General features: G+C 45.5%; 3 protein-coding genes across 3 annotated transcripts; 1 reads left to right on the top strand and 2 right to left on the bottom strand.

Moving 5' to 3' along the window:
- Positions 1 to 6,723: 6,723 nt before the first annotated feature.
- CH63R_04499 (Methyltransferase CmcJ) lies at positions 6,724 to 7,351 on the bottom strand (the record flags this gene model as incomplete). Its single annotated transcript, XM_018299474.1, has 2 exons — positions 6,724 to 6,854; positions 6,919 to 7,351. The coding sequence occupies 2 exons, from the start codon at positions 7,349 to 7,351 to the stop codon at positions 6,724 to 6,726; spliced, it is 564 nt and encodes a 187-aa protein (XP_018160720.1).
- A 992-nt stretch (positions 7,352 to 8,343) lies between these two features.
- Positions 8,344 to 8,607, top strand: CH63R_04498 (uncharacterized protein; the record flags this gene model as incomplete). The annotated part of the gene is made up of 1 exon (XM_018299473.1): positions 8,344 to 8,607. One exon carries the CDS (start codon positions 8,344 to 8,346, stop codon positions 8,605 to 8,607), a length of 264 nt encoding a protein of 87 aa, XP_018160719.1.
- Positions 8,608 to 9,244: 637 nt separating this feature from the next.
- On the bottom strand, positions 9,245 to 13,596 carry CH63R_04497 (Transcriptional xre family; the record flags this gene model as incomplete). Its single annotated transcript, XM_018299472.1, has 4 exons — positions 9,245 to 9,575; positions 9,686 to 10,738; positions 10,811 to 13,202; positions 13,293 to 13,596. 4 exons carry the CDS (start codon positions 13,594 to 13,596, stop codon positions 9,245 to 9,247), a joined length of 4,080 nt encoding a protein of 1,359 aa, XP_018160718.1.
- Positions 13,597 to 14,043: the final 447 nt, after the last annotated feature.

Genomic DNA, 14,043 nt, shown 5'->3' with positions numbered 1-14,043 from the left:
AAATACAATATTAAATTAGGCTTATACTTAATAGTATTAGTAATTAAAGTTAAAGAGGCCTTAACTATAGAGATTCTAGGCTATAGAAGTCTTAAACCTTATAGCTATTAATAATGCAGATTTTAATAAATATATAGCTAGAAAAGACTATTTATTTTACTAATTATAAAGCTAGTATATATTCTCCCTATTATACTATTACTAACTACCTAATATATAGAATAGTAATTCCCTAAGTATATAGTAATTACTTAGAAAAATAATTCTAATACTTAATATAATTAACCTATTTAGTTTTCTATAGAATACTACTTTTAACTCTATTAATATTATTATATACTTATACTAGCTAATTAAGTAATAGAAATAACTTATAAAGAGATATAGTATTTAGTATACTAATTAAGTAGTTAATATAAAGTATAACTACTAATAAATACTTAATAAAGCTATATTTACTCTAATTATCCTATAGGCTAATTTAGTTACCTTAAGAGATAAGTAGTAAATTAACTTTAAAGTTAATTAGCTTAAAGACTATAAGAATAGTCTAATTAATAGTATAGCTCTTATAAATTTATAAGTAAAAGAAGCTATTAAAATAATTAATTAGTATTTAGGCTAGTACTAAGGTATTCTTTATACTATATAGTATATATATTACTACTAGTACCTATAGGAAGAAGAAGGTTAGGGGATAGACTTTATTAATAATAGAGAGGTAGTAGTATTATTCCTATAGAAGTAAGCTAAATAGAAGAGAGTAATAAATACTAGTTTTAAATAGAGTAATTTTTATATAATAGAATACTCTAAAGAGTGTATTTCTTATTATAGTAGTTATTTAATATATTAGTATTAAAGTATTATTTATAGAATATTATAGATTAAGGCTACTTTTTCTATAGAAAGCTTGAAGTCTTTTTTTATAGCTTAAAGTGTAAAGATTATATAGTTTTCATTTAAAGAAGAACTTATTATTATGTATAGAGGAAAGTTAGTATAAAGGTAAAGAGGGTAGAAAAGAAGAAATATAGTCTACTTACTATATTAGCCTACTTACTATATATATGTATTATATAATTAGAATTTATAAGTAAAAATTATACAATTAAATTATACCTACTTCTTCTAAAAGAACTCTACTTAATTAAGTACTTTTAGTTATACTCTTATAATTCTTTTACTTTTACTTCTTTAGAGTAATTAGTATAATTTTAAAATAGAAAGAAATAATAAATTTACTTTAAGTACATTAGGACTAATAGTAATTTAGTTAACTACTTAAGGGCTAACGTACGTGCATAGTGAGCTGCGCATCATAGTGAGCTGCGCACGTCTACTGCCTTTCTACCTCTTATATAAGTTAATTCAACTACAACGTACGAAATCAATTAAAACTACTTATCACCCTCTTCTTCATCACTATCCCAAACTACTTCACAGGTTCGTGCGTTATGTCCAGACTTTCCGCAATTGCCACATCGTCGCGCGCGTGGTTCAGCACCTTCCGTACGACCCTCCTTCTGAGGGTTATTCTCTCCTCCAGCATCAACACCACCCTTTTCTACTTGTAGTGCCTCTGCTTCAGCAGTATTAAGTGACCCTCCAAGACGTAGTCGTGTTTTTTTTGCCCTCCGGCGCTTACTTAGTACCTCTATCCCCGTACGAAGCTTACGGTTCTCAGCCTCAACAATAGCAAGCCTATGGGCTAACTTGCTAATACCTCTGGCCTGGAAGTCAATTACTTCGTACATTGGTGTTGGTGAGCTACCTTGATGTGCTTGGATCTTCTTTTTAAGAGAGGAAGCACTTCGTACGCCCTCTAGTGCTGTGGTTGGTGTCTTTGCGTCCCAGGAGCCTCGGCTGCTTGGCCGTGAGTTTGATGGTGTTGGCGTCTTTGGCTTGAAATCCAAGCGAGAAAGAACCACTTCAGGGTTAAAAGGTACAAGGCCTGCCTGTCTAAAACCAGCTCGTACGTTGTTTTCGCCCATTGAGGCAAAGAATGCTGCTTTAAAGGCAGGAAAGAAGTCATCCTTAGTAATATGCGAAATCTGCATCCGCATCATCTTCTCGATTTCCTTGCTGTACGAGTGCTTTAACGGGCTAAAGCACCCAACATCAAGAGGCTGGAGCTCGTGCGATGAATGGGGAGGCATGCAGAGAGCAATAATGCTTTGTTCCTTGCAGTATTCGTCAAAGTCGGTCGATTTATGGCTGTTGTGACCATCAAGGATCAAGAGGCGATAAGAGCCCTTCGTACGAGTCCTTGTGCACTAATTAAAGTGCTGTAGCCAATCTAGGCCAATATCATTTGTCGTCCATCCATTTTCGCTTGGATGGATGCGCCATGTGGCTGGGAATTGGCCGTTGGTGTACCAGGAGAGGAGGTGATATTTGCCCTTCACGATAACGTACGGAGGCATCGCCCAGCCATCTGCACACACACCCTGAATGACAGAAACCCATTCCCAATTGCCAGGCTGCTTCGTACGAGGCCTTCCCTTACAGTCAGACGTTGTAACAACCTTTGCATGCAACAGCATTCCCATCAGGAACCCAGTCTCATCAAAATTGTAGATATCGTCATCAAGTATTCCGTACTTTGCAATTGTATTTCGCACGAGTGCAAACCAGCCTTGTATAATTGTAGGATCCTCAGCTAAGGCCCTCTGATAGTCGATTCGACGTCGAAATCGCATTTTCAATTGGGGGACGCGTCGTACGAAGTTCTCTGCCCATCGGGGTCCCGTACGCGTCCCGTCGCGCGCGTTTAGGAGTTAGTCGGCCATTTCTCGTACGTCTTCTTGTCGCAGAGGGAACCCTCGATCGATTAGGTCAATAACTCGTTCAAGAATCACCTCCTCTTCAGTTATAGTCATCTTCATTGATTTCGGTCGCGTCTCGGCTCGTGGGAGTACACCAGCGCGTCGCGTGCGAAGGGTTGATTCAGGAACCTCAAAGGTGGAGGCAGCTCTTCGTACAGACATTTTTGGGTCTTTTTGGATAGCTTGGAGGGCAAGGATAATACGGCTTTCTTTAGAAGAAGAAGTCATGTTCGTACGTGGAGGAAAGTAGGTGTAAAGGTTTAAGAGGTAGAAAGGCAGTGGACGTGCGCAGCTCACTATGATGCGCAGCTCACTATGCACGTACGTTACTAGTATTAATAAATTATAATTCCTATTATTTATAGAATTAGAGTATTCCTACTATTATGTAAAATATAAAGTATTATTAATTTCTAGCTTAAAAAGGAGAGACTTAGTTAATTTATTAGAAGAACTCCTAGAATAAGTTCCCTCTAAAAGAATAATAATTCTAAGTATATAATGTATATACATAGTAAGTAGATTAATATAGTAAGCGGATTACTTCCTTATTGTATGTAAAACCTCTAGTTTTTAACTATTTATTAAAAATATATTTTAAGCCTAAAAAATACTAAATTTAAGGTATTAGTAATTAATAAGAGTTATATTATAGGAAAAATACTATATAAGGTTTAACTCTAGCCTTATAAAGTGTAACTTATAGAGCTCTTATCTAAAGGCTAAATAAGCTAGCTTATATAATCTAGTATAATAAGTAGAGTAAGAGTTTTAATAGTATTGTTTTCTATAATATAACTCTTATTAAATACTAATACCTAAAGCCTAGTAATTTTTAGGCTTAAAATAGATTTTTAATAAATAGTTAAAAACTAAAAGTTTTATATACAATAAGGAAGTAATCTACTTACTATATTAATCTACTTACTATATATATACATTAATTATGTTTTATATAAGAGTAAACTAAGTTAATACAATTATAGAGCTCTTAATTAATACTCTCTAATAGTTAATTCTATTTTAAAAATTTATTTTTAATTATAATTAGTATTATATAAAATTCTCTACTTGTTAGAGTCTAATATATATTATATTATATTAATTAAGAAGGTAATTAATTACATTTTATATATTATTAAATTATAGTTAAAATTCCTAATTAATTGAATTAATAACTTATTTAATAATTACTATTTCTTCTAATTTAATTATTTTTATTTACTTTAATTAAATTTCTTATTATAGTAGTTATATAATATATTAGTCCTAAAGTATTATTCTTAGAATATTATAAATAAAAGTAGCCTTCTATATAAATAATTTTAAGTCTTTTTTAATAGCTTAAAGTATAAGGAGAATATAAGTTTTATTTAAGGTAAAATTTATTATTATATATAGAGTAAAATTAAGAGGAAGATAGAAAGTATAAAAGGAAGAAGAAGTAAGTAATTTACTATATATAATATACTTATATAGTAAGTAGGCTAATAGAGTAAGTAGGCTACTTCCTTATTATATATAAACCCTCTAGTTTTTAACTATTTTTTAAAAATCTATTTTAAGTCTAAACTATACTAAGTTTTATATATAATAATAAAGTAGCCTACTTACTCTATTAGCCTACTTACTATATAATGTACCTTTATAGTAAGTAATGCAATAGGGTAAGTAATATACTTCCTTATTGTATAGAAAACCCCTAGTTTTTAACTATTTTTTAAAAGTCCAGTTTTAGCCTAAAAAGTAGAAGGTCTTTTTTATTAGTAATTGATAAGAGTTATATTATAGAAAATAATACTATAGAAAATATATCTCTACTTATTATACTAGATTATATAAGCTAGCTTATTTAGCTTTAAGATAAGAGATCTAAGTATAAGGCTCTATATGTAATTTCTATAATATTATTTTCTAGAATATAACTCTTATTAATTACTAATAAAAAGAACTCTCTACTTTTTAGGCTAGAAATGGATTTTTAAAAAATAGTTAAAAACTAGGGGTTTTCTATACAATAAGGAAGTACATTACTTACTCTATTGCATTACTTACTATATAAGTACATTAAGTATATTATATATTAATACTATTTATAATAGAAGTCTAAAATTTACATAATATAATAGTAAGTATCTAGTAGTATCTATATATACTGCATATAGACAGTTAATTTAATTCTAACTATAGGAACCCCTATTGCAGTAGTCTAATTAGTTACTAAATTACCTACTGCATATAGAGCCCTAGGCCCTATATGTACAATAGGGCTCTAATAATAGTATACATATAGAGTTAAAAAGGTATAGAGTTAATAGGAAAAGGGTAAATAAAAATAAGATCCCTTAATAAGTATAAGAATATAAGGGGGTTTTTTCCTTTAACTCTTTAAAAAGGGGGGTTTACCTCTTATATGTATAAGTTGAAATATTTATATAGGGTAACTTAGTACTGTATAAGAAGTCTTTATTAAATAGTCTTCTATTAATAAAACTTCCCTTATAAATAAATAGAAGTCTAAAAGTTAAATATAGAGATATTATTAGAAGCTTATAAATTAAAAATTTAATATAATTATTATACTAAATATACTTTACTAAATTCTAAAAAATTAAAATACATTTATATAATGTATAGCTTAGAAGGGTATAAGTCTCTCTGTACAATAGTATTAAATAGTTCTTAACTTAGTTGTACTAGAGTTTGTCTTACTCTATAAAGATTGTCTACTCTATTAATATTTAAGCACCTTATAATGCCGACTAGTACTAGTAAGCTCTTCCTGCATTGCCGTTTTGGTTCCGTTAGCAAGAGACGACGCGGGAAGCATTAGGGATGAGTTTGAGCGGCAAGAACATCATGCTACAGATTTGGAGGCTCCGAGACACGCCGGAATGGATACCCCTGCAGTGCCCGAATGGCCCCATTTAACTTAATGACGGACCGGGCGAGGCCGCTATCGTCCGATAATTGCTTGTATTTGGACTAAACGGATGCAAACAAGAGTCGAAATGGTCTAACAAAATTAACAACTACCCAATCAGATAAATATTCCTTGCTGATAGCAAACGGTACTTGGGGGTACATGGCTAATCTGGAATGTGGGTTTTGGGTTGCACTGTGCTTGGTGTCCCTAATACGAAACAGCACAGCTGTGCTCTTTCTTCAATCACGCGAGCACATTACCGTCAGCACAGCACCCACACTGCGCCGTACCGAAAAATACGATAAGAAAATGCCTCAGCGTAACACTGCGGATGAGATGGCCGCCGGCCTCGGCATCGGTAAACGTTATAGGCTCTGCAGGCTGACAACAACGACAGCGGTGAGGATTCCGAGGTCAAGCCTCAACCTACGATGACGACTGTTAAGGGAATCAATGCCGTCCTAGAGGGGGCTTGTGGAGGTGGTTAACTGCAGCAGCATGCAATTACAGCGGAGTGTAAAAGCGCCGTAGCTTTTAGCGTGCCGTTGAACTGACGCCGGACGGGGCCGCCTTATGGGGTGGGTGGTCCGGAACTTTAGTAATTTCCACCAGCCGGTCAAAAGTGGAACATGGCCCGTACGGTGAATATTTGGATGAAATTGCTCAACTACGGCAGTGCGACGAGAAGCCAAGATATTGGGGCATTGCTCGGGTATCCACGTTGTTTCCCGAGGAATTGATAGACCAATTACCCACTGGAGATTGATGTTTTCCATCTATTGTATCTTTTGACACATACAATTTTGGGCCTGCACGACACCTCCTAACAGTCTTGTAAGATGCTGTGTCGCACCAATTTACCAGGCCCCCACCGCAAACAGTAGCTAAACAACAAACCGCCCGCCCATGTAAAAGTCTGCCGCACAAAAAAGAAAACCAATGAGACTTTTAGGACCTGTGCGCTTGACCTTACGCCCCGGGAGTTAGGAGTTGGTCCGCGTCGCGAGCGTCATCGAAGACCAGGGCGCGGACCTCGATACTCCTCCGTGGCTTCGCGTCCGGCGGCGCCAGAGGGTGACGGAACGAGACATGCGGGCATCCTGAAGATCATTTCAGCTTTTGAAATATTCGGGCGTCGGGGGGAGGGGGGGGGGCTTTTCTCACGTTGGGCGCTCACGCTTGAGTCCGAGTCGAACATCTTGATTAGCAGCACCTCATCCGGACGCTGCTCGCCGAGATAATACCACTTATGCCCTTCGCGGTGGTGCGTGTAGAGATTGGAGCCCTTGAATCGTCTGCGGACATGATCACATTCAACAAGGTCCTCGTCGAGGACTGACGTTGAGTCGCAGCATGCCAGCGGGTAATCCTGGACAGGGTTCTCGATCGGCCGCCAGACACTGGGTTTGCCCCCGGTTAGTGTGGGTGAATCGAGTAAGATAGACGACAGGTAGACGCACTTAATGACCCTTACCCTTCCTTGCAATAAAAAGGGCGCTTCTTCTGGGAGGTGAAGCAGGACCCGGTGGAGGACCCCTTCTGGGCTTTGGTCTGGGAAGAAGTCGTTGAGCATCTTGAGCGTCCTCGAGACTTGCATAAGAATGGCGGATAACGGATGATGCAACACTGTCTCACTCACCCACGTGAACCGTCGGCGAAGGTCGCAGCCAGCTCGTCAGATCGTTCATGTCCAGCTCGCCATCATCAACCTCACGGGGCGCACTCGCATCACGCAACTGACGCCATCAGTCAGCATGGACATCTTTCGGTTCCCTCGGGGGACACCATGGCATAGCAAAAACTTACCCTCCAATCAAAGATAAAAACGCGATCGCAGCCCCCCCCAACGCCTCGTAGAAGCCCTTCTACCTCGGGCAAGTATTCCCTCTCGACCACCTCCCGGTCTCTGAAGAAATGCGGAGCAAGCTTGTTCGGAACCGTTTCGACCTGGAACCCGTGCGTGTCCAGAGAGAACTCGCCAGTACGTCCCCGCATGTCGACAAACGTCTGCGTCTTCTTTTCGAACGCGAGGTTCGTTGAGCGTGCGTCTTGGTCGCGCTCGTGAATGGGCACGAAGAGCTGGAACGGCTTTTCTCGCTGGTAAAGCGGGAGCCTCTGGAGATAGTCGACCTCAGCCTCGACGGTGCCGCACGCCATTGATCGATACGAAGGTATCGTTCCGGCGCCGTGGAAAGAAAAAGAGGCAAAACAGAACGGAAACTACTCTCAGTGTGTCGGTTCGGGGTGAAGGGATTCGGGGCAGGATCCGGAGGGGATCCGCTGATACTTTATCATCTGGATCAAGGAAGTATGTGCCCCCGGAATGACGCTGCTAGACAGACAGACATTTCCCTGCGCATTCCAACACGGTACCTCAAGGTACTTTACCGCCAGAGCCTAAGCCGAAGTTGGCCAACCAGATCCGGTCTGGACCAAGGAAGCCTGCAGGGGGAACGATCTCATATAATCTTCGTCAGCGTCCATCCTTTTACTTCGTTCGAAGCCTAAGGGGAAAGAGAACAATCGGCTGCCGCCATCAACCGATCTCCTCTGCCGAGCCTTGTCCGCCTTTTCTACGTCATTACCACTATGGGCCAGCGACCTAAGCAGATCGGCAACAGCCCATCGTCCCGATCTTCGGACGATGGGATCCGGCCTGGTGACAAGCCCGTCGTCTCCCTGCCGTCTTGGGCCCTCTCTGCCACGGCCAACACCAAGCACCTCTCCCAGCCGTGGAAAAGACACTATGGGTCGGAGCCCGACGACCCCAACTTCGCCGTTGAGAAGGACACTGTCGTCTACTACGACCGCAGAATCAAGGTCTGCTACAGCGAGGGGTCCATGGCCGCATAGCACGCGCCTTTCCCGTGAGGCTTGTACGCTGAGCCCGCCTTTTCTTCCCCTACAGCCATGCAGCTGAGGACAGAGGCTCATAGTAGTATACCGTTACTCTCAAGGCTGCACTCGAACTCGTCCTTCGAACTCCAAAATCAGGACGACTGCCTGCCTGCCCACTGGCCCTACGAAAAGGGCTTGCTCCTGTCGGGCTCGGCTTGCGCAAACACGCCGAGACGCTGCTTATATACGATTACCTTGCTTTATTGGCCTCACCCACCTTCGTTCAACGGGAGATCGACCCACCTGGATTTCGGACCGGGGCCCTAGAGATTCCTGCCGTAGGGCCTCTCTCTCGTCATCGGAGCCGTTCTTGATGCCTATTATTGGGCACGACCCATGTGCTGCAAAGAGGGATCGCCTCCGGATCTTTTGCGTGGTGGAAGGGTGCGTCACTTTAATGGACGGAAGTTGTGTTGGGAATAATTAGCAGAACTCCATGACTGTAACGCCATGTCGGCGTCAGCTAGAATAATGGACATCTCAAAACCTTTAAAATCATCCCATGCCGCTGTATCGATTCGGACAATAACGCAAGCACCACAACCCAATGTCTTTCACACTGACAGGAGCGCACATGTCCGGCATCACTACATCAGTACTCGCTGCCAAGAGAGCAAGGACGACGACGGGGTAGGTTGGCTTGCAGATGCTTGAGCAGCGCCGTCCCGGTGTAGCGTCCGAGTAACGTCGGCTGCAGATCGTCAAAGATCATCAGCTCATCGTTTGTGCTCTGTACGCACTCCGCCGCATAGCTCCGGTACTCCTCCAAAACCTTCCTTGCCTCTGCCTTAAGTGTCTGCACCTTCTTGTCTTCGAGTCCCTGTTCCTCGTAGAGTGTCGCGAGGTGCAACTTGGCCCTGCCAATGCCCACCTTCGACCACTGCGCATTCGTCGCATACTCGACGCACTCATTCATGTACTGGCTACGAACAAGAACGCATAAGCGCAGTTAGCAGTCTTCTTTGGGGTGGATGCCAGTGCTATGTCCTCGACAGGCCTCCGTCCGCGGGCCCAAAGATGAGATTGCACTTACGTGGCTTGCTCCAGATTCTTTAGGTGATGGTAAGTGGCACCGACCGCGTAGAGACTTAGAATGAAGTTGGTGTTATGCTTCCCGCCGAGCTCGAACCGGGCCGCCAGCGTCTCTAGGTGCAGGTCTAGGGCCTTCTGGACGTCGCCCGCCTGGAGATGTATGCTTGCGAGCAGGAAGACCCGCCGGTACCACTGGGCCTTTTTCCCCGAGAACCGCTGCGTTAGCTCAAGGCATCTCTCCACCGAACCTATGGCCTCGTCCATCCTGCCCTGAAACATGAGGACGACGCTATAGTTGCCGTAGTACTTTGAATTCTCAAACGGGTTTTCTAACTGGGGGCCCCAGACCTCGTAGCGTCCGAAGCACCTCCGCATCTCCTCGCCCGCTTTGTCGAACTGGTGGTCGTTCATGAGACACAGCGCGTAGTCTGAGTTGGCGTTCGTGAAAAGCACGTCGTTATCGTGGTCTTCAGGATGTTGATGGTAAATGACTTCGCGGATGCGCCGGGCCTCCAGGAGACACCGAGCGCCTTCGACGCGCTCTTCGCAGCCCATCTCCAGCAGCAGAAGCCCGAGCATGCAGTTGATGTCGGCGCGGAGCTTCGAGTCGCGTTCGTACCGAACCCCGTCGAGAAGGTCGATGGCGGTCTGCAGCAGTCTCTGCCCGTCGTAGGCGGTGCCGCGCCTGGACCATACGTGAAAGCCCGCGTCGTAGAAAAGCTCCGCCAGCTCGAGGGGCTTCACGGACGCGAGGGGTTCGATCCTCCCTCGCTCCCGACAGAAGATCTGGTAAAAGGTTTCAATGTGCGGCATGTACTCTTGGCACGTTGACCAGGTCGACGGGTCTGGGACCTGGTGGTGGTTTGCGCGTGGGAACTTCTTCCGAATGAGGCGAAACGTCTTGCGCAAGGCGTCGGTGATGCTGTAGTCGTCCATGTCAAGTATGATCTTCTCCTTGAGCAGCCTGTGGATAGAGTACTCGACTTCGGCATTGGGCGCCTCCTTGACGGCGATGAGTCGCCGGCTGATGAGCTTGTTGATCATTCGTTTGTAACTAGAGAGTCAAGAGTCAGTCAGAAAGAAGACTTCTTCTCCTGTGACTTATTTTGCTGCGGCTTAAACGAACCTTAGTCTTTCGGAAGAATTCAGCATGTCCAGATAGCCCTCTTCGTGATCGCCGACCAGCAGGCTCTTTGGTATCCGATCCGGGTTCAGAAAGGACATAATGTTGAGCAACATTCGGCTATTGCTCGGGACCTCGCGAATACCAATATCCCACAACAAGTCGACGGTGGTATCGACGGCGTCTGCACCGGTCGTGTTGCTCGTCTTGCTCGGTTTCATCCTTCTCAACTCTTTCTCGTCCCACATCTCAAGGAAATCGCCAAGGGTGCACCCAGACTCCTTGACGTATCCAACAACCAAGCTGATGGCTAGCGGGAGGCCTTCGAGGATGTCGACAATCTTTCCTGCCAGCTCCGAGTCTTCGTCGTTGTGAACATCCTCCCTGTGGATGTGCGGATGGATGGACGTAAGAAGGAGCTCCCGCCCATGGTCGGTGCACAGGGGTCCCAGTCGGATGCGGCGTTGATGAAGCCACATCTGCTGAGACCGACGGGGGTCCTCCCTGGTGGTGATGAGCACTGAGCCTTTGCTAAGGGTCAAGGCCTTGGTGACAAAGGGACTGATGTCGGTCCAGGATACGACGTTGTCAAAGATCAGCAGCCATCTCTTGTCCAGCTTCAACAGACGCTCTCTTACGCGGAAGAGGAGGCTGTTGTCTTCCTGGACGCCGTCGCGATTGAGGTCCAGAGCGTCGGCGATTGAGGCGTACTTGTCTGCAAGGAGCCCCGCAGGCTCGGCCTCCACCCAAAAGACGTACGCGTACTCGTCACCATCGCCGAAACGATAGGCGTATTGTACCGCCGTGGCCGTCTTGCCGATGCCCGAGGCGCCAGTGAGAACGCATATTCGGCCCGGCACAGATAGGGACTCGTGGATACGGCGGAGGTCTTGTTCCCTGCCGGCAAAATTGGGGTACTGGGCAGGCAGGTTGTACTTCGCAGCCTCGAGGCTGTGCGGCTGCGAGCCCAAAAAACTGGTGACCTTCTCGGTCCAATCACTGCTTGTATGCCCGGCCGCTGGTCTATTGGCCTTGTCATTGTCCAACAGAAGGCCAGCATTGGCTGAACGGGTAGTATTGACGGCTTCGTCAGGCTTGGCGGCCGCGTAAGCCCGAGTCCCCATGTTGTCGTCGTTGTCGTCACCGCCGCCGCCAATGAGACCGGCTGCTGGCACAATCTGATCTGAGAGGAAGTCTGCGAGAACTATGCCAAGAATGTCTTTGCTTTCTTGATCATCTTCAGTCAGAGGCTCGTGTTCACAAACGGTATTGTAAACAAACGCTTCCATGTGATTCCCGACATGGTTCTCGAGCTCTTCCAGGCTCCCGCAGATTGTACGGCATATAGCGCACGCCCAAGAGGCATCGGCGACGTATGACAATCGTTTACAGCTCTCCGCCAACCCGGAAAGATCCCGTGGCAATGGCAAGTCGAAGTGGGTCGACAGCAAGTGGCTCTCGAACTCGGCCGCACTACGAAACTCGACTGCACAAGAGCCGCACATCCAAATCTGCGACGCGCGGTGGAAATCGAGCTCGTGTAGGAACCATTCTTCTCTGGTGGCAAATGTGACGTTACAACAGCGAGACTGGCCAAATGTGCAGATGTATGGCCTCATATCCTGGTGGAAGTGACTAGCCCAGTCGTCGTGGCTCATGTTGGTCCCGACGGCGAGCGGCAGTTCGCAATGACAGTAAGGACAGTCGAACTGACCAGCGCCGGGCTGGTCAAGCTCCACGGGAGGACTCGGCACATTAGGATGGCGCACCGGCTGGGCTTGGGACAACGCGCCGAAGGACGTAGTTGAGCGGTGGTCGGTTATCGTGTTGCGTGACAGTACCGTCTCGGCGTAGGAGCGGATGGTGGAGCTTATTCTGTCGGATTCCAGTAGATGGAATGCTTGGACTTCCCGGGTATCCCGGCGTGAAGGCCAACCGCGTGGAAGCGTCTGATCTTGCGACGTGGGAGCTGAGATGTTGGCGTTATGCTTCATATCCGAATTCTCATGCACGCTCGAAAGACTAAGTCCGTTGAGCCACTGAGTCCGAGCAAGACGGTTCAAGAAGTCGGCATCGGCAGACGGAAACATGGTGTCGGCTACTTCCTGGTACAATTGGAGCGGACAGCAACCGGGGAAGTCAAGCGTCGCATCCTCGGGCGTTGAGATCTCGGAGGGTTTTCGGAGAGCCGGCAAGAGGTGCACCAGGTTGTCGACAATGTCGAGCGCCTCCTGGAGCCACGGGCCTGTGCCGTAGTCCACGTCAGCGTCGACATTGTCTAGGTCGGCGTCGACAGACAAAAGTGCCGTGTCGCAGTTGTTGAACGGTTTGATCGATGCCAGGCCGCTTTCAGTTTCCTCGTCCTCGGGCTCTTCCAGCGGGACGGCCATGATTGCTGCTCCGGGATTAGAGACCTCCCACTTCAACGCAACTCTACACTGCTCAAAGAAGGGACCCAGGAAAAAGGAGATATATCCACACTTACCATGGGTCAAGGTCCATCCTAGATCATGCAGAAGACTCGTCGTCTGCTTCACAAGCGACGGCGAGCTCTTCAAGTTATAGTCAAGAGTCCGCGACGACGCGCCACTATCATCGTCCCACAGGTTGAACCTGCGCCAGCATTTCTCAACCAGATAGCTGTTTCGGCTGAGGTGAAGGGCATCCGACAGCCGGACAAACGACTGCTGACAGTCTTCAAACTCGGCGGCGATGGGACCCCTCTCCCGGAGAGCCCGGTTCCTGCGTTGCCTTTGAGCCTTGCTGTCGTCGTCTGTGGCGGCGGGCATGTTCTCGGTTCTCGGTTTGATGCCCAGGCCGGACGTGAGTGGATGTCTTCCGAAATGCTGCAGAGTAGAGTGGAAAGACCTGGTGCAGTCAATGTCTTTCAGAGCCTGGCAAAGATACGGATGCGGCTCCCCAACGGTAGTGGATAGTGGTAATCCAGCGAGCCCGAATCGCCGATCAAGACCCCCGCGCCGGCCTCATGAGCCGCATCGTTGCTGGCCTGTGTTTGGCAGAGCGGACCGAATAGGGTGTGAGATGGAGGCCGGTCATCTGACAGACTGACGCCAACACTGACATTTTCGACCAGTAAACGGATAGTCTGGTATCACGCCTTTTGTTAGCGTAACGCAAGCCGTAAGCGCTTGAGCGGGAGGTGATGCATTTGAGGGTGTGATGGTGAGATGAAATGGTGAAGTAGTTTCCGAGTCTGAAGGTCGGATCAGCAGCGG

This window comes from Colletotrichum higginsianum, chromosome 3, assembly GCF_001672515.1.
Source record: "Colletotrichum higginsianum IMI 349063 chromosome 3, whole genome shotgun sequence".
NCBI lineage: Eukaryota > Fungi > Ascomycota > Sordariomycetes > Glomerellales > Glomerellaceae > Colletotrichum > Colletotrichum higginsianum.
The sequence above is the reverse complement of the archived record's forward strand: the minus strand, read 5'-3'. Positions and strand labels throughout refer to the sequence as shown.